Source organism: Canis aureus, chromosome 2 (assembly GCF_053574225.1).
Source record: "Canis aureus isolate CA01 chromosome 2, VMU_Caureus_v.1.0, whole genome shotgun sequence".
Lineage (NCBI taxonomy): Eukaryota > Metazoa > Chordata > Mammalia > Carnivora > Canidae > Canis > Canis aureus.
This window is the reverse complement of record NC_135612.1, coordinates 58964468-58989403: the sequence shown is the minus strand read 5'-3', so window position 1 is coordinate 58989403 and position 24936 is coordinate 58964468. Positions and strand designations below refer to the sequence as shown.

Sequence of the window (24936 nt, the reverse complement as noted above, 5' to 3'; positions counted from 1 at the left end):
CACACCCTAAGCTCAGACTTCTGGCTTCTAGAGCTGTGAGATAGATTACACTCTGGCGCACCTTGTTATGACAGCCCCAGGACACTAATATAACCAGTGTTCCACTAGGAGGGGATCTTGATTTAAAATTTATTTATTTATTTTTAGATATGATTACTATTTTTTAAGGATTTTATTTATTTATTTGAGAGAGAGAGCAAGAGACCAAGCACAGAGGCAGAGGGAGAAGCAGACTCCCCACTGAGCAGGGAACTCGATGCAGGACTTGATCCCAGGACCCTGGGATCATGACCTGAGCCAAAGGCAGATGCTTAACCCACTGAGCCACCCTCGTGCCCCTAAAATTTATTTTTTTAATGCTCTGTATTAAGTAATTGCCATTCATTTCATTTTATTTCATTTCATTTCATTTATTTCATTTCATTGCGTTAGGAAAATCAATGCAGGCGTTCCCCTCCAGGGAGGGAGTTAGGGTCACAGCTCCTTCAGAACTAACATTTAAAAATGAGCTTGATCTCAAATATTTTTTTTCTTATTGCTGGCTGGTGATGTATTATGTTGACTGATGATTTATTACTATTTCTAATTTTTAAATATTTTTAAATGTAGTAACATATTTTAAAAAGAGCCCTTCAATTCCCAGTTGTTATATAGAAGTGATGAATCACTGAATTCTATTCCTGAAACAAATATTACACTGTATGTTAAACTGAAATTTAAATAAAGATTTGGAGAGAGTGGCAGCTCTGGTGGCTCGGCGGTTTAGCGCTGCCTTCAGCCCAGGGCCTGATTCTGGAGACCTGGAATCGAGTCCCACGTCGGGCTCCCTGCATGGAGCCTGCTTCTCCCACTCCCTCTCTCTGTCTCTCATTAATAAATGAGTAAAATCTTAAAAAAAAAAAAAGAAATTTCTTTAAAAAAATTTGGAGAGAGAAAACATAAAAGAAGAGATGTGTACTAACTTGTTTATAATGGAAATAGATATGATATCTGGGCTTTGTGTTATGGATTTTGGTGGCGAGAGGAATGATGCACAGCAGTGAAACAGGATTGGCTGTGGGTTATTAACTTAGAGGCTGAGCAATGTATATACCACAGTTCATCATACTATCCCCTCTGCTTTTGTACATGGCTTTAAATCTATATAAATTTAAATACTATTTGATTATGCAAAAACGAAATGATCTTAACCTCCTTAGCCCAGTGATCAAATTTAGCATCACTAATGAGATGGCCAAACATCGTGTGTTTCCGATGGGACGCAGTTCAGAAGTGCACAGCATCACCTGTAAAATGTTCTTGTCAAAAACTCAACTTAGATCTAATCGAGGCTTTTTTTTTAAAAAAAAGATTTTATTTATTCATTCATTCATGAGAGACACAGAGAGAGAGGCAGAGACACAGGCAGAGGGAGAAGCAGGCTCCACGCAGGGAGCCTGACGTGGGACCCGATCCTGGGACCCCAGGATCAGTCTTTGGGCTGAAGGCAGGTGCCAAACTGCTGAGCCACCCAGGGATCCCCACTTGATTCATTTCTAATGCATGAAATAACACGATCTAATAAGTGTAGTAACTTCAAAATAATGAATTTACACGATAGCTCTGAGATCTATACAAGAACTGCATTGTGAGTGAAAACATCTAATTTATAGTGTGGCAAAGCCACAGGTGTTGCTGGGGTTACTGCACTTTGTTTCCTTCATCTATAATGAAAGGAAATGCTAAATTTCATTTTGAATGTGGTTGAAATAAGGATGTAATTTTGCACCTATGTGAGTTCTTGGATCCTTTGAATTGTATCCACAGATTTTCACCTTAGGAACTTGGGGCCTAGATTTAAAGATTTAAGAGACTTAACCACCAAATGCAAACTGTCACTTAATAGATTGTTTCGAAAAAAAGAAAAATAAGCAACAGTCATTCAAATATTTTAGGAGCAAGTGAGGAAACATGGAATAGGAATTGTATGATTTTAGGGAACCACAGTTAATTGTGTGTGTGTATGATCATGGTATCGTGGTAAATGAGAGAATGCCTTTCTATGTTGGAGGTGTGTGTTGAAAAAGTCAGGCATGACACATAATGAATTATTCTTTCTAGTTAGAAAATTCTATGTTTGAAAATCTATATCTAAAATAAGGGGACTTTTTTTGTTTTTGTTTTTTTTTAGAGAGAAAGGAAGAAAGAGCAGGCAGGGCTGGGGCAGTGCAGAGGAAGAGAATTTTAAGCAGGCTCCACACCCAGGATGCAGAGCTAGATGCAGACCTGGATCCCAGGACCCTGAGATCAAGACTTGAGCCAAGATGAAGTCAGATGTTTAAGCGACTGCCCCACCCAGCCACCCCCAAATAAAGTGACTTTTAAAGATATTTTTATTAAGGTACATGGTAGGTATGGTGATGTGCATGACTCCTAAGTGCACAGCTTGATGCCTCCTCACCTATGCCAACAGCAGGTAACCACAGCAGAGGGAGAAGCAGTACCCATCCTGCACCCTCAAGCTCGCCCGCCCGGCCCCCTCCCACCCTCGTTTACCACTCCCCTGATGCTGGATTCCCTCCTACATGAAGAGCGGGCTGTGGGAACCGATGGTAGCACGGTTGGCAAAGCTGTGGGGAAACAGGCTCTCAAAGGGGTGCTGGAAATGTCAGCTGATGAGGCCTTCACCGGGGCTACCAACGTGCCCCCCTTGGATTCCGGGGCCTGCATAGATTCGTGTACACCGGTGTCCCGCAGCGGAGCAGCCTCTGAGGCCTGCAACACCGCCGGCACCAGACAAGTTAAGGTCTGTTCATCCTTAGGGATGCGGCGAGCGCACAGACGCGCTGCAGGCTCACGGGGTGGACGTGCACCCACAGGGACCCCGCAGGGAGCTCAGGGAAATGTCCGCACTGCACCTGGACGGGGAGGCTCGGCGGGGAGAGGCCGGGCAGGGGGTTGGCGGACCGGGCGGGAGGCCGGGCAGAGGGGAGGTGGACCTGGGTCGTGCAATCACAGCTTCCAGGCAAACCCCAAGTTCTCCGTGACGACACAAGGTGGGGGGTGCCAGGTGCCGGCAGCAAGGGGCACCCACGGCCCCCACCCCCACCCCCACAGCCGGGTTACTGGGACCGGGGCGGCCCCGAGGAGCCCCGAGCGAGGGAGGCGGGCGGGCTCGCAGAGACCCTCACTCCCGTGGGGTGCTTCAGGGGTGCGGACGGGCGGGAGGGGGAAGGGGGGCCCTTCCCCTCCCCCTCCCCGTGCCCAGGACTGCTGCCCCTCCCCCGCCCCGTCCCCGCGGAACTACGAGTCCCGGCATGCCCCGGGGCGGCGCGGGCCTCAGGGCGCGTGCGCGGCGGGCGGCCGTTGGCTGGGGCGGCGGCTGCGCGGTGGCGGCGCGGTGAGGTCTGCGGGCGCTGGCAAATCGGGCCCAGGATGTAGAGCTGGCGGCGGCTGACGGCGCGTCTGACGCGGAGCTGGGTGGGGTAGAGAGTAGGGGGCGGTAGTCGGGGGTGGTGGGAGAAGGAGGAGGCGGCGGCGAATCACTTATAAATGGCGCCGAAGCAGGACCCGAAGCCCAAATTCCAGGAGGGTGAGTCGGGGCCCCCGGGGAGAGGCGGCGGGGGCGCGGGGCCGGGGCGCGGGGCCGGGGGCGCGGGGCCGGGGCCGGCGGGGGCCGACGCGGGCCGCGGCCGGCGGCGCGCAGCGCTTGGTGCGGGGGGCGCATTGCGGCGGGGGCGGCGGGGGCGGCGGGGGCGGCGGCGGGCGCGGGCGGGCGGGCGCGGGCGGGCAGGCCGGGGCGGCGGGGCAGCGGGCGCGGGGGCCGCCCATTGTGGGGAGGCGGCGGGCGCGGCATGGCGGCGGCGGGGCGCTGATGTGGCGGGGGGAGGGGCGGCGGCGGGGCAGGCCCGCGGGGGAGGGGCGGGGCGGGGCGGGGCAGCCCGGGGGCGGCGGGCGCGGCGCGGGGGCCCGGGGGGCGCGGGGGCCGCGGGGGGGCGGGGGGAGTGGGGCCCCCGCGCGGGAGCCGAGCGCTGCTGCGAAATGGCCGCTGCGAGGCGAGGCGAGGCGAGGCGAGGCGGCCGCGCCATCATGGCGGCCCGCGCGGGCTGCGCAGCGCCCCCTCCCGGCGGCCGCGCGGGGCTTTGTGCGCGGGGGCCGCGGCGGCCCGGGTGGGCGGGGTGCCCCCTGCGCCTGCCCGCCCCGGCCCGCCCCGCCCCGGCCCGCCCGCTAGGACCCCGCGCGCCGGAGGGGGCGCCCTGCCTCCGCGGGGAGGGCTCCCGCCCGGGCGTGCGGCGCTGCAACTAGGCGTCCAGCGCGGTTGGGACTCGTTTGGTTTTGTAAAAGTTATTATTATTTTTTAAGATTTTATGTATTTATTCACGAGACACAGAGAGAGGCAGAGACACAGGCAGAGGGAGAAGCGGGCTCCCTGCGGGGAACCCAGTGTGGAACTCGATTCCAGCGCCCTGCAGCCATCCCTGAGCTGAAGGCGACGCTCAGCCGCTGAGCCAGCCAGGCGCCCCGGGCGTTAGGGTTCCGGTGATGGATCTGCCCGCCCCACCCTACCACCCCCCGCAGCAGCCCCCGCAGGACGTTTGCATCTCCAGCCCTGCGGTGTGCGAGATGCATGCGGTGTGGACGCCCCTGACCCGAGGTCGCGGTGGTTGTCCCCGAGCTTCCTGAACGTCCGCACTGCGGTTGGAGTGTTCAGTCGCAGTTTTGTCTCTGGCTGGCCCTGTGGTTGCTGTGTGGACGGAACCGTCCTGGGCGGGGCCCCGAGGTGCTCCCTGCTGGGTGGTAGTGGAGGAGGGCCACTGCCTGGGCTCAGCCCTGCCGCTTTCCCTGGGAAAGTGCTCCACCAGGGGTGGGGGCGGCTGCAGAGCCACGTGCTGCGCTGACCCCTGCAGACCCTGTCCAGGGCCATCGCTTCCACGGGGTTCTCCTCTCTGGCCTCCTCTAAGTGGTTGTTTGTAGGACAGGTTCAGAGAGCAGGAATGCCTTGCCGGTGGGCACAGAGTTAGTTGTTGGGGCACCGCAGGACTGATTGGTCAGAAACTGTTTCTGCTTATGGTTGCTGTAAACTCGGAAGTTTTTCATCAGGGTTCAGCACGTTGTAGGTAAGCAGCGTTTGGGTGCAGTGACACATCTGTCTGTGTGGGACTCCATTCTCCTTTTGAAATTCTGATACAGCACAGAGTAAACTGTTGGCATTTAGCCTGCTGTCAGGGAGGGCCTTTTTGCCTTGCCAGGAATTCACCGGTGGTAGTAGCTTCTGAGCATTTCCAGTGCACACAGGCCAGTGGGTGGAGGGGGCCTGGAGTCTCATGGACCTTGATGGAAGAGCACTGGACAGAATTACCTTTGTTTCAGGATACCGGAAGGATCAAGAGTGGGCAAAGGCTTTACAAACCATATCTGATATTGCTGGTGTGCTCTTTTCCCCCATTACAGGTTTTTCTCCACGTACATGAAAACTAGGCCGTAGGTGTTTATTACCCTGGCTCCTATGCCTCCTGTTCACTGTGTATTCATCAAGACAATAGGAGGGTCAGGTAGCCAGAATGGAGGTCAGAAGGGCCTCAGTCTCAGGACAGTAGACTTTTGCAGAAGCCAAAAAGGAATAAAGCCATTTTCAGGGTGTCTTTATTCTTTTTTCTTTTTAACAGGTTCCATGCCCCACGTTGGGCTCCTGACACAGGGCTTGATCTCAGCCCCCCTAAGATCACGACCTGAGCTGAGATCAGGATTTGGATGCTTCACTGACTGAGCCGCCCAGGCGTCCTTAAGGATGTTTCTAAACTGTGCCTGGAGAGTGAAGTTAGGAGACACAAGTCTGTTGTTTGTTAGTATTGGACCTTCCTTATATCCCCAGGGTCTCGTCCTTGCCCCTGGTATTCAGTGATGGCTCCAGCCCAGTTCCCCGCTGGGCTCTGGACTTGTATACCCAACTGCTTCCTAGACGGCTCCATTTTGGGTGTGCTGGATCCACTCTTCAACAGTCCAAAACTGGCCCCCCCTCCCCCATTTCCTGTTCTGGTTAATGCTTCCACAGTCTGGAAGTCTTTAAATGACCACTTTTGCATAGTCGGTTCTTCACGCGTACCTGCTTTTGGTTCAGACCTATTTCTGATTTCACCGTGGACTGCTTATTTGTAGTCTCCACTTGAAGCTTTGCATAGGCCCAGGAACCTCTGCACGAGAATTACATGGAGAACTTCGATCAAAGTAAAGTTCCTGGGGCTGCTCAGAAGGGTCTCATACAGGTCCCTGGTGTAGCTTGAAAATCTGCAGTTTAAAAAAAAACTCCTGAGATTCTTGATCACATTTGGGAATCCTCACAGGATAAAGTCCAGACTTCATAACGTGGGACTCCGTGATCTGTGTAGCTTTGATTTCTACTTTCATATGTTATCCAGTGATAGTGAACTATTTATACTTAAATGGTAGGTAGCCTAATAGTGTTTCCTTGTCATGTTTCTATGCTTTTGTACTGGTTGCTTCCCTTTCATAGGGCTCACCTGCAGGCAGCCTGCTTCCCCCTATGCCTATGTCTCTGCCTCTCTCTCTCTCTCAGGAGTAAATAAATAAAATCTTTAAAAAAACAATAAATTGGTGAAAACCTTATTGCCCTATAGTTTTAAGAGTTGAGCTGGAGGTGCCTGGGTAGGTTAAGCATCTGACTTTGGCTCAAGTCATGATCTCAGGCTCCTTGCTCAGCAGGGAGTCTCCTTCCTCTTCCCCTCTTCCTCTTCCAATGTGCGCTACTCTCTCAAAATCTTTAAAAAAAAATGTTGAACTAGTAGGTCATTTTTAACGATTTTAGAGCTGAAAGAGCTGTTTGTGGTGGAATACTTTTGTTATCTTTGGGTCTGATGAAATCCAAGGGGACTGAAAATAACGTGCAAGAAAATCCATTTCTATAGTAATTGAAAGTGATCTTCAGGTCTGCCAGGAATTCACTGCCTGATTGTCTGATGAGCCAAGTTGGCTTCCACATCTTAATCCCTTACATTTAGTTACTCTTGCAAGTCTTAACTGTAGGTTTGACATAGAGTATGATTTCCGAAAGTTAGAATTCTTATTTTAGTTGGCCAGTAAAAGGTTTGGAAGGAGAAGATAATAGGGAGATTATAGGGTTCTAAATATGGAAATATTTTAGGGGCCCCTGGGTGACTCAGTTGGTTAAGCATCTCACTCTTGATTTTGGCTCAGATCATGATCTCGGGGTCCTGCTGTGGAGCCCAGCATCAGGCTCTGTGCTCAGCATGGAATCTGCTTGAGGATTCTCTCTTTGCCCCTCCCCTCTGGTGGCCCATACCCATGAGTTCTCTCTCTCCCAACTAATTTTAAAAAATCAGGAAATATTTAAAAAATTGTGTTCTTCAGATATTGAAAAATCCAAATCCTGCCAAAAGGTTGATACAGTGGATTTTATTGGTTTATAAGGTGTTAGATGATTTGATGATCTACATAGATTGACATTCTACTCAATTTTTTTTTCTGTTTACAATGTGTATGAAGGTGATTTTTTTGTTGTAAGGTACTATTGAAGTTTGACCTGAAGTATTAATCTGTACATAGCCATACTCTGCCAGTGTTTCAAGGAATACATGGGAACACATGATGACCCTCCCACGTGACCCTTAGGTATGAAGAGAAATTAAAATTAACCTGGCATTTTTTTTCTTTTTTTTTTTTTTTTTTTTTTTTACTCTTACAGGTGAGCGAGTACTGTGCTTTCATGGGCCTCTTCTTTATGAAGCAAAGGTATGAAATCTGTTTTCCTTTGAGAAGTTAGCTGAAATGACTGGTCAGATGACTTTTGAGCATCAGATTTCAGTGGTTGGTAGGAAGAGAGTTAGTTGCCTTTTTCAGATTGGTAGTCCATAGAGTCCGAATGGGTCAGGTACAGTATTGCCACCTTGTCTTTTACCTTGTGACCTGCTGATGGCCCAGCAGCTGGAGGGAGCATTTGAGGGGAAAGGTAAAAGCCTGGTTGTTTGTGGAGCAAGTGCATTGTGTACTTAGTGACTTGTGAGAAAATACTGCCAGTCAGTTTTGGGTGTAAATGATGCTGAGTGAGCTCTAAACTAACATGGCTGCGTTAAAGATAAACGTGAACATTAAAAAATGTGACAACATTGAACTTGCTGGTTTGTCTGTCAGAGTTTGAACCCCAGGGGCTTCCTTTCCTCTGTATCAGTGCTGTGGTCCCGCAGTCAGAACTGATTTTACATTTAGCCGGAGGTAAATGAGATGATGTGTTCCCAAGTAAAACAGATTTCTAAAAGTATATTGTTTCTGCTTTCAATGCAAATATGTTGTGACTGTTTTTAACACATAATTTTTAAAAACAGTATATAAAATAATAAAGCATTTAGTTAAATACAATTTCTACAGCATCTTTGGTATTTATATGTTTGAAAATGGTCTTAATCTTGAAGTGCCCATGTGACCAAATAATAACTGTTTTTACGATTTCTCAGTTGTTTCAAATACATAGATGTGTGTTTTTAAAGTTCTAAAATGGCTGAATATGGATTCATGGAGAATCTGGTAACTTTATGTTTTAATGATGTCATACTAACACTCCGTAAGTTGTGAATTCTATCAATCGTTTATATCTCTGAATGTTACTTTGTTGTGTCACCTCCACTAACCTGGCAGATTTTTTCCCTCAGGCAGCAGAAACTCCAGGGAATGATTTTTAAATGGCTGTTGGGATGGCTTAAACTATCATGGTTCTCTTGGTTTACTCAGGATAGACTTAATCCAGAACGAGTAGTGATTGCTTGTCATAGTTAATGATTTCCTCATAATTCATTCTAATTTGGCTTCTTTTAAGAACATAAGATGTTTTTCATCTGTCACTTGGCTAGTTGCTGATATTCTGCAGCAGAAACAGTTGATTGCCTTCCATAGGTAAATGACACTTTTTAATAATTTGGTATAAATAATTTTCTTTAGCTAAGTTTGTTTTTGAAATACATAATGGCTTCTGGTTGGTAGACTTTGAGAAAGTGCAAACACGGCTTTAATTAGCCGTTCTTGGAGTGCTGAGCCCATTGATTTAAGCGTCAGGGTGACCTCTTAGGGGGTTTTCAGCTTTGCTAGACTGGATCCAACAGATGGTGACTCTGAGCATCTTTATGACTGGTGATGAATGTGAGGAGCCCGGAGCTTGAACTCCTGCCTCTGTGAGAGTCACATTTTGTTGTGCTCGATTTGGCCATCAGTCTGAAAGGAGTGTCTCTGAAAGATCGCATACTTGAAAAGCACACGTGATGGTTGTCTTTTTCAAAACATATTTCTGAGTGAACTTTTTCTTTTTTATTTCAGTGTGTAAAGGTTGCCATAAAGGACAAACAAGTGAAATACTTTATACATTACAGTGGTTGGAATAAAAAGTGAGTATTAGTATTAGATCTTTAAGAGCAATGTTTTATTTCTAACAAGGTAGCTTGTGTCCTGTGTGTCATGGTTTTAACCTAATACATTTATCAAAGCAAGGGTATTGCATTTGTAGTATGAAGAAAGTAATAGAAACGAGGTTACACAGCCATTTCATTTTGAATTCTTTGGATTATATCTGTTCTAGTAGAATGTCTAATAATTGTTAGGCATCCAACTATTTTTCTGGTTTTGGTACATCTTAGTACAGCTTGAGTTTTTTGCCTCAGCACAAATTCATTTACTATATGTTATTGCAAACAGTTATACTCAGAGCTAGTTGGATTTTCCTGCCTAGAAAAGGAAAAAGGATAAGGTTGCCTGATTAGGAAGTAATGACCAACTTTTATATTCTGAGCTTTGGTAACAAATTAGGCAGAGAGTGATTTCATATGGTTCACTTTTTAGAATATTAATACAGATACAGAAATTTAATTACACAACCTAATGTTTCACCTTGAAGAGTTATTAGACTTTTTTTTTTTAAGGAGTGTTGTACTGATCTGTTGTTACCGGGAGTGGACAATGGTCATAGATTGAACACATTCTAGGATATCTAGCCCGTGGAGCTCTTGTTCAGTGATGAGTCTTTCTCTTTGGGACCCCAAATATCACACACAATAATGGACTCTTTTTTGGTGCTTAAAGTTGAAGAGCCTGTAATTTTTACTATGAGAGGTTTTAAATGACTTTATTAGTGATATTTTGTCTTTCAGAGATTGCTAGAAAGTAGTTCTTCAGGGGTCGTTTTCTAGCAGCTTAAAAGGCTTTGTGTCACCTGTGCCCTGTGCATGGTCCCCCATCTGGTTTGATGAGCACTGTTGGTATGCAAGGAGGTATTCTTTGGGACTTTGGTCTTGTTTCAGGTGACACAACCCAGTTTGATTTTCTTTTTTTTTTTTTAAAGAAAAGTTTTCACAAAATGCTTTTAGCTAAGAAGAAATACCAGACCCTTCACTTTTCTTCCATTAGTGTAGTTGTAGAAAGGTGGAGATCTAAGATGTGTAAAAGCACATTTCTGACAACTTGTAATTTTCCCCCCCCATTTAATGATTAAACTATTTCTAATAATGACAGCATTTTAAATAGAGAAATTGGGAAAGTAATGGAGAAAACTATCCTTTTGTCTTGTAGAAGTAAACTCATTGTAAATGTGATTTCAGTAGGAGTGCTAAATTACTTCTCATATCCAGGGAAGTTCATCGTATGGCTCCTGGTGTATATTGTAGATTTCCCTATTGAGAAAATGTTTAAACTGTATTTCAGTCTTGTATTATTTTACATATACTCTTGTCAATATTGGGTAAAGTTGAGAACATTACAGTAAGAATCTCCATTCTCTACAGATCATAGACCATCTCATTTGTGTGCATATCATGTGTAGGAAACTTAAAGTCCATCTAGGAAATAAAAAAAAAACTTACATTCATGGCATAGCTTTGTCCCCCTCTCCATGTACACTTGTAAATAATCATTTTAGCATTTCATTGTTATAGCTGTGAATACACAGTTTTTGTGCTTAACTCTTTTATGTACAATGTATGAGTAAATGTATAGCTTAAAGACTTGGGTTTTGAGTGACATTTGTAACTTATAAAAAATTGTGAAAGTGCCAAATGCTTGTATTTCCTGATTTTGTGGCTTCAAAATAATGTTTTTTCCCTTTTTAGAGTTCAGTAACAAAAGTAAATGATAAGCTGCATAGATTTGTTTTCAGCTAAGTTTATATGCCGATTCCTTGAAAAAATAATTTAAAAATGGCACTAAACATTGGAGATCTTTAGTATCTTTGTAGATGTGTTGAGAATATTAATGAACAAAGATGTATTTTTTATAGGTGATTAGGAATGTAGATCAATATATGTAATTTTGGAAAATTTGATCTTAGTGAGTTTTTAAGAGTTACCTTTAAATAAGCCCATTTTAAAATGAGGAGTTACTCAAATGCCCAGCAAGCGTGTTACGTTTATGTTTAGTACTGTGTAAGCAGTGCCACGGGTCAGTGTTATGTGGGAATTAGTGACAAGCTTCCTTTGAAAATTCTGAACTTTTTTATGCTTGTGACCTGTGAAAATTTCTGAACATCTGGCCTTGAGTTGTTACTACCCTCAGTGATATTCCTCAGAGCAAAAGATGTTATTTTATTTTCCTGTGGTTCAGCAAGGATTTTCAGCTTCTGACACATAAAGGAAACTCTGGAATTGATTTGGTTTTTATTTATTTTTAAACTTGTTATTTAAATTTTTTTTTTTTTTTTTTAACTAAATGCTGTGCTCAGTGTGGGGCTTGAACTCATGACCCGGAGACCAATGAGAGTTGTGTGCTCTACTAACTGAGCCTGCCAGGTGCCCCTTGATTTGGTTTTTAGATTGAGGTACTTATTTAGATGCATCTTCTCTCAGAATGGAAAGGGATTTGCAAGTTGCAAGCCTTAAAATGGAACTTCATGGTAAATAAAAATTTGCCATCTCTTAATTTAGAATGGGAATAGTTCTAAGTAGATGTATAAATAAAAGTAAGATTCTCACTTTGAAAATGGTTTGTAGGATACTTTTAGAAAGTCATACAACAAAAGCCCAATTTCCAAATTGGAGTTTTTTTTAACTTTAGTAAATATGTAAATATTTTCAAAAGCACAGTAGATAATATATTTCTAAAGTTTCAAAAACCTTACTGGAACTTGTTGACACAGACAATTAAATATTCCATTTGTAAATAAATCTTAATAAAGCTTAAGCTAAATTCTGCACCTAGTGACTGAGATTACTTTGTACTATGCTGTCTGTATCAGAAGTGCTGTGAGGCCCAGGCGCTCTGAACAAACTTTGAAGACACGTGAGGATATTGTAGCCCTTTTTCCTGTTCCTGAAGGAGCTCCCTCAGTACACCACCCCCTCCTGACCTCTAGGTAAATGCATGTTTTCAAGTTTTCTCTAGGAAATCATATTGAGGATTGCTTTTTCATTATTTATTCTCCTTTTGGCTATCTTATGTAAGAGGTCAGAGGTGGGAAATCATTAAATGAAAGATTTTGTTTTGAGGCTACATCTAACTGTGTCACTAAAGGAGCTCCCTCGGCAGGAGAAAAGAATCACTTTGCATGAATAGTTAAGCCTTCCCTAAGAAATACTTTGTTTTTGTTTTCCCCTTTGGGGAGAAAAACCACATCAGAAATCTGGAAGGAGCTTTTCTACATGCCAGGATGCTTAAGCAACTAGATATTTTTCAAGAGTGGTTGGTTCTACCTCCTGATGTTCAGAAAGCCATCTCTGGATATGTCTTGGAAGTTAGTACATTCCTTGGTCGTGAGTGAGTGAAGGTTGAGGACTGTGTAGTCTGATAAACTATGATAATGGTTTGATCTACAGTCTTAGCAGAATAGGTCTGGATGGTATTTGAGTGTGATCAACTTAATCACGTTTCTGACCTACCTTTAGTGTTTATGTGTCAGACTCGCGACTATTGTGTATATATTATTGAATTCTTAGAATAATTCTGTCAGGGTAAGTACCGTTACCCCCATTTTACAGGTGATGAAAATAAGACACAACTAGTTCTGTCTGTAACTTTGCTGTTATATTACAATATTGTTAGCTTTTGATGGATTCTTTCATTTTTTTGGAAATTAAAATTCTTTAAGATCTCTTTATCCTGTAAAGGTAGTTGCTTAGAGACTCTTAAGTGTCATGCTCTTAAGTCATTTGAAAAAAGGATTTGAGTAATCTGCTTTTGGAATCTGGCAGATTTAGAATGCTGCTTTTGATATGAAATGTTTACTTCCTTTACAGAACAGATTTTCATTTTAGTTGAGAATGGATTTGTAGTCGTAGCTAGTTAAATTTTGTCAGAGAAATCCAAAGTCTTACCTCTTGAATCTCTAAAAAGTAATTGGTGGACAGAATCTAAATAGTAGTAAAAAATAATTTTGAATGATAATTTAACTTCTCTTTTTCAGTTGGGATGAATGGGTTCCAGAAAGCAGAGTACTCAAATATGTGGACACCAATCTGCAGAAACAGCGAGAACTTCAAAAAGCCAATCAGTAAGTTTTGCAGCACGAGTATGAGAAATGAGAAATGTCTATAAATTTAATTTTGAGAAATGGAAAAGTAGAAATCATGTTGGCTGCCTGCTTAAAAAATGATTCTTGGTACCTATCAGCTGCTGTGTGTTGGGGCTTTAACTTCGAGCAATCAGAGAAGCCTTTTCTAGAAAAAAGGAGTTGTTAGCATACCGGTCATTTCTTGAGTCTGTCCATAGAGTTAGGTAGAAAATAGCAGGATGTTGTTGGAATTCCTGTAGTTGCAAACTCACTGTGATCTTCCTTCCTGATTCTATTATACTTGGAAAGGGACATGGGACGTCAGTTTGAATATAAATCTCAAATGGAATCAAGGTGGCACGATTTACTTTTCCACATACTCATTTAATGACAACTTTATTGAAATTATTTTTGAAGGGAGCAGTATGCAGAGGGGAAGATGAGAGGGGCTGCCCCAGGAAAGAAGACATCTGGTCTGCAACAGAAAAATGTTGAAGTGTAAGAAGCTCTCTTTGTTTTAATTTTGCATATTGTTTTATACGTGAAATTCAAACTCAGTACTCATTATCATGTTTTAGGATTTATTGAAAATGGAAATTGGAACATTTTTGACTTGAAAAATGCCAATGAGAATCGCATTCTCAAGTGTTGGGTTGTTGAAAATAGGTGATAATTAAATACTCCTTAATTTCCCTTAGGTTTTTGTACCACCCTGCCCCCTTTTTATTATGGTGAAATATATGTAACTTAAGATTTACCACTTAACTCCTTTTTAAGTGTATAATTCAGTGGCATTGAGTATTTTCACAACCCTTACTTTTTAAGATGTATTTGTGCATGTATGTTTTTTAGAGTATTATCAGTTGGATACAAGTCAGGTAAGGTATTTTTTGGGTAGATTTGGTTCTCCTCTAGCACTAAAAATAAATACTAGTTTAATTCTTCTCTTGAAACCCATGGTAAGAATGTGTGAGATGTTAACAGTTTCAAATTACCTGTCCACCCCATGGGAGAGGAAACATTTCTTGTTAACTCTTAAGATTTAGAATATCTTGGTAAAAAAAAAAAAAAACTGTGTGGAAGTCATACACATATGACAAAAACTTTAATCAAAAGATCATTTGGGATCCCTGGGTGGTGCAGCAGTTTGGCACCTGCCTTCGACCCAGGGCGCGATCCTGGAGACCCGGGATCGAATCCCACGTCGGGCTCCCGGTGCATGGAGCTTGCTTCTCTCTCTGCCTATGTCTCTGCCTCTCTCTCTCTCTCTGTGTGACTATCATAAATAAATAAAAATTTAAAAAAATTAAAAAAAAAAAATCATTTTATTTCTTGTGATTTGATTATTCTCCTTTAAAAACAGGTAGTTTAATGAGAGGTTGTATTCTTGTCAAAGGATCAAAAGTGACAGTGCTCTAAAATATGATTTATCAAAGAAGTTTTTCCTTAGAATTATATCATATTGCTTTACAGTTAGCGGTCTGGTCTGACTTTACTACCTAAATGTGAGATGTTAGTCATGAAGGTAATTAGACGTTTGGAAGGTTGAGGTGATAATTGATGGCCAGGGAGTGGGTGTGCCACTGAGGGTGTCCTGTAGCTTTCATTAATAAACAATAACAAATGATGCAGTTTTTTGGAAAACTGCCATGTGGTAGTATTCATTAGGGTTTTAATAGCAAGTGAGTCTTAAAAGTCAGCAGTTTTCTCATATGGGAGAATATGATGGATTTATATCAATAAAATAATACATATTTTTTAAAAGATTTTATTTATTCATGAGAGAGACAGGCAGAGGGAAAAGCAGGCTGCATGCAGGGAGCCTGATGTGGGACTCGATCCTGGAACTCCAGGATCACGCCCTGAGTGGAAGGCAGATGCTTAACCGCTGAGCCACCCAGGCATTCCAGTACAATAATATTTTTGATATGTTAATCCTTTATCATGTTAAAAGTTGGTGTAGAAAATTAGTCTACATAGTAGTAGACTTAAAAACTTAGTATTTGAATATAAAGCGTACATATAAAAATGGTTCAGTAATTACATGAAATAAAGTTTTATTTATTTATTTATTATTTTTTAAGGTTTTTATTTATTCATGAGAGAGGCAGAGACACAGGCAGAGGGGGAAGCAGGCTCCATGTAGGGAGCCCAATGTGGGACTCAATCCCAGGTCTCCAGGATCAGGCCCTGGGCTGAAGGCAGCACTCACCGGCTGAGCCACCCGGTTGTCCCTGAAGTAAAGCTTTAAACTCAACTTTCCCTTCCTTGGAGAATTGGGACCTCTTCACATTTATGGACTCCTGGGTCCTTTTGAGGGCTTCTAGGTGTTTTGGGTCTTCTGTGTCATCAGGTAGGATAAAGGTATATTCTAGGATCACCTGGTAAATTTTGTGCCCTAAGACCTGGAACTTCCTTTTTCTCCAAGAGCCTTTATTAGTAGGAAAGATGACATTTTATTGAGCTCATTATCTGGGTGGTTAGAGAAGACCTCAAGTAATTTTTAGCATTGCTTTTCCCTAGTAGAATAGCAGGTATATTTTAAAGTATATGGAAATAATGAGTAATTAAACCTGACAATATTTTTCCCCCATTTCTTTCATTTTGATTTGAGTTTTGATACATTTTTTTTTTGATACAATTTTTAATGTTTGGTTTTATCCTACTTGATCTTTAGGGTTTAGTAATTGTTCTTTTTCTGAATATGCATAGAGAAGTAAAGTAAACTTTGTTAACATCTTGGTCCTTAAACTTTTTTTCCCTAAACTAATAGTGAATATGCGTGATGTTTGTTAGTACTTTGGCTTCAAAAGGTTGTGCTTTGGTTCATTGTTTAGTGGAATGGCTTTTCTTAAGAGTGACTTAGGACTTCTCTTATTTAAATTGAAATCTAACAGCTAATATTTTGACTATATACTTGGTCATAGGGCTTAGAGAAAGAAACAGCACTAGCAGTTTATTGTAGGAAATTTTTGCAATATGAGAAAGCTTGCTTTTTAATTAACTGTAAGCAAGAAGGTTGAAGCAAGAATGTTCGTGATTCTTTGCTGCTGCGATTCATTTAAGTATAGTTTATAGATTATATAATTAGGGCCCATTGTCAGTGTTTTTCCTTTAGTTTTGTCATATAGAATAAGTGTTTAAGGAATGCCTGTCAGAGCTCTAGGTTTCTCTTAGCCACCACCTGTGTTCTTTTTTTTTTTTTTAAGATTTTATTTATTCATGAGAGACAGAGAGAGAGAGGCACAGACACAGGCAGAGGGAGAAAGAAGCAGGCTCCATGCAGGGAGCCCGACAGGATCACACCCCGGGCTGAAGGCGGCGCTAAACTGCTGAACCACCCAGGCTGCCCGCCACCACCTGTTCTTAACGTGTATAAGTAAAAATTTATGGTTTAAACTGACCCAGAAATAACTCTCCAACAAATACTTGTGCTCCAGAAGTTTAAACTTAGAGAAGCAGGAAAAAACTTGTACTTTTGGATGGCCGGATTTTTTTTTTTTTATATTATTCATGAGAGACATAGAGCCAGTGACATAGGCAGAGGGAGAAACAGGTTCCATGCGGGGAGCCTGATGTGGGACTCAGTCCCGGGACTCCAGGATCACACTCTGAGCCGAAGGCAGAAGCTTAACCGCTGAGCCACCCAGGCATCCCAGATTTTTGTATTTATAACCAAACACAAATTAATTTGAATTGCAAAATGAACCCCATGCTCTAAATTAGGTCAGTGCAATTAATAACATTTATAAATGTTTTTTAAAGCAGTAGAAGAGTCCACATAATCCATTGTTCAGTCCCACCAGATGTAGGCCATAATTGTGGGCTTCAAATGGATTTCCTTGTGTTCTATAAATAGTTGTGTGTGAAATTAAAATTAATAATTTACTGTTTGCTAGTTTGTAAATAGACATGAGTTAAGTTGCTGTTAGAAATGTGGTGACCAAGAGTAAGGAGACATTAACTTTGTTCTATGTAGGGGAAGAAGAGAGTATTAGGTGTTGAGAAGGAGGGAGTGTCCAGTTGAGAGTAGTTTAGGGAAACTGGCCAGTGAGGGTGGCATGTGCCCTGCACCCTACTCTCTGAGCTTTCTGGTACTGAGTTAATGGAGGAACTTTATTTTGGTGGAACTAATAATGTAATCTTATAAACCATATAACTTACATGCTGTGAACTTGTAAATTAGTAATATCCTAGAACTCTCCCAACATGGTGGTTTTGGTTTATTTTTGTATTATATGGAGGGAGGTGTGAATTTAACCATCTATCAATGAAAATTCTTATCTAAGCAGGAAACTATTTGCAGCTGAGTCTTACCATCTAAGGCAGTATTTCCGTATGAACTTAACCATTGTAAAGGGGAATTCACAGAGGCAGCTTTAGTAGCAACAATCACTTATTTTTCTTTCTTTTTTTCCCCATCCCCTTTTAGGAAAACCAAAAAGAACAAACAGAAAAGTAAGTATATTAACTTTGTTAAAATTATTTACTTTTATTGCATTTTCATTTTGAAATTAGTGTTAAAATGTTAAAACTTGAAAACTTTTTAGAATAGGCATATTATGTTGGTCATCTCAAAGATGAGTCACAACAACATTCTATAGAGTCCATCCAGTTCATAGTATCGTACGTGGGTAGTAGAGACCCAACTCTGACATTCTTTTTACCATGGAGAGACCTATGTCACGGTTAGTCTTTTTTTTTTTTTTTTTTTTTTTTTACGGTTAGTCTTTATAATTGAGAAGAACATATTTTGGGGCAGCCCGGGTGGCTCAGCGGTTTAGTGCCACCTTGAGCCCAGGGTGTGATCCTGAAGACCTGGGATCGAGTTCCGCATTGGGCTCCCTGCATGGAGCCTGCTTCTCCTTCTGCCTGTATCTCTGTGCCTTTCTCTCTCTCTCTCTTTCTCTCTGTCTCTCATGAATAAATAAATAAAAATCTTAAAAAAAAAATAGTTTGTAATAAATATCAGATGATAATATTGGTAAATGTTACCTGCTGCTATAAAGTTATATTTTTGGTAAGACTTTAAGATTCTTTGCTTATAGATGCAGGCAACTCCTGTATAATGGGAACATGAAAAGAGGAAGGGGTATCATGGGACTGGTTTCCTCACAAATTTCTCCTGTATTAAGCTGAAATCTCCTCCTTGTCCTGAATCTGTGCAGCGCCTGGAAACGGAGATGGTGGTAGCACCAGTGAGACCCCTCCACCTCCTCGCAAGAAAAGGGCCCGTGTGGATCCCACTGTTGAGAATGTGAGTGGTTCCTCGACATATTAGTATCTGTAGTCTGTGCAATCAAACAGAACTTGAGTCTTGAGAACATTGTTAACCAAATTAACTACTGAAATAAAAATACTCCTATTTTTGGATGAAGGATTTTTAAAAAATACATCTTTCTTTATTTCACTTGTAGCTCTGAATATGTCCCTGTTATGTCTTCCCCAGCTCATCATCAAATACTTGTTTGCAAGCTCTGTTGATGTACAAGACTAAATATATTTCATTGATGTTTCACTGTATAGACTTAATTAACAATTCATATTAAACAGTTTAGTATGTCCGCAGATGACTTAATAAACCCATAAAAAATGCCACAAAAGTTTTATCTGTGCATGCATGAGAGTTTAGAATTTCTTTAAGTGAAAAATGTCTTATTTCTAAAGTTTGGAATTTGGAAGTAGAGTTTTTATTTAATTTTAATATAAGTGAAGCCGAGATTAGGAACCTGGTATGCTTAGAATGGTATGTTTTGAAAACAGGCACTTTTGGGCAGTTAGTGAAGACTTCGTTAGGAGTCAGTACATTTGATTTTAGATGTTAAGTAATTTCATGGTAGTCGTGTTTGGAACAGTCCTTGGTATCAGCGATAAATATGAAAACACCAAGTTAAAGTGCACCCAGTCTGAGTGCTCGTTTACAAAGAAAAGAAAATGTGATGATAAGTTTGTGCCTTCACACAAAAAGGCACCAAATAGACGAATTCTCTGTGAAGACAAGATTCTTTGCTCCCAGCAGTTTAGCTATAGGGGTTTTTCATTTCGGAATTGTTGAATGCCAACTCTGGCAGTCCACCTGAATACTTGGTGCCTCTAGAGATTGAGAAAATCCCTGTAGTTGCTGTCTCAAAAGATGGGGTTTCAGTGCCAAAATCTTTTCTGTCCAGGAGGAAACCTTCATGAACAGAGTTGAAGTGAAAGTGAAGATTCCTGAGGAGCTAAAACCATGGCTTGTTGATGATTGGGACTTAATTACCCGACAAAAACAGGTACTTTGAAAGCTACATAGATTGTCATCTAGAGATGTTTTTGCTAGTGTGAAAAAGAATTTTAAGGAAAAATCTATATGGACTTGAATACTGAAGGAGTATGAGTGATGAGTGTTTTTTTTTTTTTTTTTTTTTTGGATGAGTGCTATTTTAATTCAGAGACTATGAATAGTGTGATCGCCAGAAAGCATGACTTGGAAAGGAATACAAGTACGGCTATAAAGTCTCGTGAGTTTATATTGAGAAAAGGTTGAGAGAACTCAATTTTGGAGGGTGCTAGGATAGGAAATCCTTCTGAAAACCAATAAAGACAAGCATGTGTTTTCCTGTTCTGCTGTTACTGAAAATGAGATATCCTTCCATAATCTTGGGACTAGTGAGGTGTGATGAGAAGCACACAATACTTCCTGTAAGGTCTTCTGAATCTGTTCCAGTTCCTGTGTCTAATTACTAGTGTAGAGAACACGGCATTGTGAGGTACACGGGGGACATTGCAAGGGTTCCATCGTCAAATCCAGATAGATGAGCCAAGTCTTAAAACAGGTGGCACGGGCAGGAAGGGGGTGGACTTGGAGTGTGACTGGTTGGGGCTCATGAGACTTCAGACCTCAGTCACAGACAACATGTGGACCTCATTTGTTCTGGGGCCCAACTCCTGGTGTCAAACCTTGGCCTTATCAGGGATTCAGACAAGTGACTTGGCCTCTCCATGTTTTAATCCCTACCTCACTCCTGATGTGAGGATGTAGAGCAGTTTTAGGAATGCTTCAAACAGGGTCTGGCACATGATGCACATGTAGTACATAATGTCCGTGTCAGGAGCCAACCACTTCTTTGTGGTGCATTCCATAGATTGTGAGTAGTATGAACGTATGTCCAGTAGGTTGCTCATCTTCAGAGCTGTGCTGTCCAATATGGCAGCTGCTAGTCACACTTGGCTACTTAGTTGAAATTATTAAAAATTTTTATTAGTTCCTCTGCTACATTAGCCTTGTTGTAAATAAATGCTAAACAGTGCCATTTTCTATTTCATAACTGTTAGGTGGTCTTTTATTGCATAGAAGCTTTTCCAATGTAATTTTTCTTTAAAAATAAATAAAAATACTGGAATTGAAGTGTATTTTTGTTTTCATAGCTCTTTTATCTTCCTGCCAAGAAGAATGTGGATTCCATCCTAGAGGATTATGCAAATTACAAGAAATCTCGAGGAAACACAGATAATAAGTAAGAATATATAAATCTTGAAAGTATACACAAAAGATTTTTCTTTTAAGTATTATTAGTTCCAAATAAATCCTCTGAAATGTCCACTTTCTCTAAAAAAAATAATGCCATCAGAAACCAGCAAAATAAAATTTCATTGATTCGACGTGAAGTTTGGCCTCCAAACTTACTATTTAAAGCACCAGACAGTAAATATTGTATGTGAAATTGAAGTTATTATGTGTAAGTGTATATAACCACAATACACAATTGTTTGAAGATGTTTTTAAAAAACATTTTTAGCCTCAGGGCTAAAGCTTGCTTTACTTCTGGAATTGATTTTTCTTGTTCTTTTGTTTAGAGCTCTAAAAATCTGTTCAGTAAAAGTTCATTGTTCTAAGTTCAACCTTCAGTTCAAATCTCTCACTCTTACATTAGTTGAATTAATCTCTATTTCTCAATTCTTTTCAGTGACCTGCTTTGAAATAAAGATTTTTGTCTCTCTGTCAGGGAGTATGCTGTTAATGAGGTTGTGGCTGGAATAAAGGAATACTTCAATGTGATGTTGGGCACTCAGCTACTCTACAAATTTGAGAGACCACAGTATGCAGAGATCCTTGCAGATCACCCGGATGCACCCATGTCCCAGGTGTATGGGGCACCACACCTACTGAGATTATTTGGTAATATCCTCTTTAAGAAAAAATGTACTTTTTATCCTTTGGGTTTTTTTTTTTTTTTTTTTTTAAGATTTTATTTATTCACGAGAGACACAGAGTTGCAGAGATACAGGCAGAGGGAGAAGCAGGCTCCCTGTAGGGAGCCCAGTGCCTGATGCCGACTTGATCCCAGGACCTTGGGATCACGCCCTGAGCCAAAGGCAGACACTCAACCACTGAACCACCCAGCATCCCTGTCCTTTGGATTTTTAATTATTTTATCTTTCCTGGTTGGCATCAAGGGGTAACAGAAAATAACATAGAATATTCCATTTCAATATTCACTTTTTATCTAAAATACTAAATATCAAATCTGTTTAAAAGTGAGGAGTTTCTAAAATCTGTATTTTAAAGGAGTCACCGATTTCATCTGCTCCCATAATGATCATAGTGCTTATAGAGCTATCTTGAATGTAACTTGGACTACATTGTTTTGTTTACACAGTACGAATTGGAGCGATGTTGGCTTATACTCCGCTGGATGAGAAGAGCCTTGCTTTATTGCTCAATTATCTTCATGATTTCCTAAAGTAAGTTTACTGGTATGCTTGAAATTAAAAACATGAATTAGTACGGTGTAGTGGAAGTCACTCTGATACATTGGCAGTGTGGACAAGAACAGAGCAGTGAGGGGTGCCAGAGTTGAGGCTGTTAATGGGGCAGCATACGTGCAAGTGGTGAATGCCACAAACTGCTGGAGTGGTGTCTGATGGAATCAACTAGCCAGTCTTTTGGAAGGATCCATGCTTACTGTCACAGATCAAAATTCTAGACTGAATCAAAAGTTTAAGTTTAAAATTGAAACTATTAAGATAATGATGAGAAAATGGTAATATTTTCAATATCTTTAGAGTTGAGAATGGTTTTTCTAAATACTCAAATTGTAGAGGAAATAGTCGACCATGTAAAAGATTTAAAATTCTGTGATTAAAAATAGTAACAAAGAAAAAGAGTTTGATCAAGATGAGCAAAGCGATGACAACCAGTACTCTGGGATCCCACAGGGGTGGCAGTACCGTGGGCTCCTGAAAGTGGGGGGTTCCCATGGTCCGAGGATCTCAGTCCCGTTGGCCAAGATTAAACAGACTGCAGAAATGGAGAAGGAGGGCAGTTGTGTCTGCCCGCTTTTTGGAGGGTGTTCTGGCAATGCCTTTTGGAAATTCCAGTGTGCTTCCCTCGGACCAGACTGTTATTCCTCTGGGAACTGACCCCGTAGAAAAGTTGAGGTGCATAAAGATTTCCAAATGCATGAAAATGTAAGATTTATGTGTATGTAGATAGTAATGCAGAATTGTCAACACCCAAGCTGCCATTAGAGGGTGTAGGTGTAAACACACTGATGAGGAAGCTGTCCGTGTTGTGGTGTTGAAACAGCCGCGTTGCAGGAAAGCTAGGTGTGGTTGGAGTCCCCTCATTGACAGAGAAACATTTGTACTCTTGGGAAAAGATTAGAAAATTGTGGATCATACTGAAGGGTGGGTTAGTTCTTGGGCACAATTGTGGGAGGGAAGGTTGGAGTGGTTAGTTTCTATTTCATATATTTCTGTATTAGAATTTTCTTAAAGTGACATCATGTATTTTATAATCTCAACATTGCAACACATGCCTGGGTATCTACACGGCTTTATAGTGCTTGCTCTGTCTTTATAGTGCTTGCTCTGCCAGTGATCCTCTCAGCCCGATTTCTTTATGAAATGAAAGTGTTCTACTGCTTGAGGGCTTCAGTTCAGGACCCTTGGATTTTTTTTTTTTTTTTAATTTTTATTTATTCATTATAGTCACACAGAGAGAGAGAGGGAGAGACACAGGCAGAGAGAGAAGCAGGCTCCATGCACCGGGAGCCCGACATGGGATCCGATCCCGGGTCTCCAGGATCGCGCCCTGGGCCAAAGGCAGGCGCCAAACCGCTGCGCCACCCACGGATCCCTGGACTGTTGGATTTTTATGGTGTTTGTCAGTTTCCGAATCTGTTTCATGCAGAGTTTCTAAGAGCTAAAGAAAACACCAGATACTGCTTTAGGATGCAACGTCTGCTTTGTAAAGATAGTCTAAGCTCTCGCACTGGTGTTCTGAAAACACCTGTTCTTTTACCGTTCTGAAATTGGGAGCAACTCTGGACCTACTCTGGACCTCCTCCTTCCTTGATGCATGTTGTCTGGTGGGTGTAGCCCAGTGTATCTGAATTGTAACCACAGGGTTTTACCTCGAAATCTTTAGTGTATCTTGCAAGAAACTGTGCAGCTTTTGTGCATTGATTTAGTTCGAGGTAGGATTCTCTTTCATCTTTGTAATGACTAATACTTTATTTTTAGGTACCTGGCAAAGAATTCGGCAACCTTGTTTAGTGCCAGCGATTATGAAGTGGCTCCTCCTGAGTACCACCGGAAGGCCGTGTGAGGCGAGGCGCAGACCCTCGCTTCGTTTGGATCTCTGTAAACACATTTTTGTTTAGTCCTTCTCTTGTACAAATGATGTACTTTGAAAATGTTAGTGTATAACAGAGTTGATGTTTGTTTTCTGTTTGATCTTAAACAGAGAAAATAAAAGGGGTTACAGCTCCTTTTTTCTTTCCTTTTTTTTTTTTTTTTTTTTTTTTTTTCATTTCAAAGTTGCTACCAGTGTATTCAGTGACGGACAACGGAGAGACATACTGTAGATGGTTCTATTGCCTAGTCGACAAAGCTGCTTTGAATGCTGGTGGTTCTATTCCTTTGACACTACGCACTTTTATAATATGTGTTAATGCTCTATGACAAATGCTCTGATTCCTAGTGCCAAAGGTTCAATTCAGTGTATATAACTGAACACGCTCATCCGTTTGTGCTTTTTTTTTTTTTTTTTTTTTTTTTTAATGGTGCTTAAAGAGTCCATCCTTTGCAGGCCATCCATGTTGTTCCTTAGGCATTTTATCTTTGCTCAGATTGTTGAAGAATGGTGGCTTGTTTCATGGTTTTTGTATTTGTGTCTAATGCACGTTTTAACATGATAGACGCAATGCATTGTGTAGCTACAGTTTTCTGGAAAAGTCGATCTTTTAGGAATTGTTTTTCAGATCTTCAATAAATTTTTTCTTTAAATTTCAAAGAGCAGTGTGCTTGTGTGGATGCATTCTGAAACCTTTGTACACTGTGTATTCCTTTCATATCTAGACTGATTTTTCAGGTAGGTGTTTAATTTTTTTGTTTGGCCATATTTATGGAAGGAGGTGGTTGGCTCAGTATTGAGCCAAGAACCGTTGGCAGTTTGCTATTGAGTTGTGGCTAGCAGTCCATTT

General features: G+C 41.7%; 1 protein-coding gene across 4 annotated transcripts; it reads left to right on the top strand.

Moving 5' to 3' along the window:
* The first annotated feature begins 3418 nt into the window (after positions 1-3418).
* Positions 3419-24746, top strand: MORF4L1 (mortality factor 4 like 1). 4 transcript variants are annotated; one of them, XM_077874619.1, is made up of 13 exons: positions 3421-3571; positions 7700-7746; positions 9319-9386; positions 12221-12337; positions 13385-13471; positions 13889-13969; positions 17904-17929; positions 18640-18728; positions 19639-19740; positions 20876-20964; positions 21454-21626; positions 22108-22192; positions 23975-24746. In XM_077874619.1, the coding sequence occupies exons 1-13, from the start codon at positions 3532-3534 to the stop codon at positions 24057-24059; spliced, it is 1089 nt and encodes a 362-aa protein (XP_077730745.1). In that variant the 5' UTR covers positions 3421-3531; the 3' UTR covers positions 24060-24746. The 4 variants fall into 4 exon arrangements, with proteins under 4 accessions (XP_077730754.1, XP_077730745.1, XP_077730770.1 ...); XM_077874628.1 differs by lacking the exon at positions 13889-13969 and having other exon boundaries at positions 3419-3571; XM_077874637.1 differs by lacking the exon at positions 12221-12337 and having other exon boundaries at positions 3424-3571.
* The last annotated feature ends 190 nt before the right edge of the window (positions 24747-24936 follow it).

Excerpts from the sequence above, each read along its gene's own strand:
- MORF4L1 (XM_077874619.1), top strand. The coding sequence starts at position 3,532 with ATGGCGCCGAAGCAGGACCCGAAGCCCAAATTCCAGGAGG. Across the intron at positions 7,747-9,318 it reads CTCTTCTTTATGAAGCAAAG|TGTGTAAAGGTTGCCATAAA; the intron begins GTATGAAATCTG and ends TTTTTATTTCAG. Across the intron at positions 9,387-12,220 it reads TACAGTGGTTGGAATAAAAA|AAGTGCTGTGAGGCCCAGGC; the intron begins GTGAGTATTAGT and ends TGTCTGTATCAG.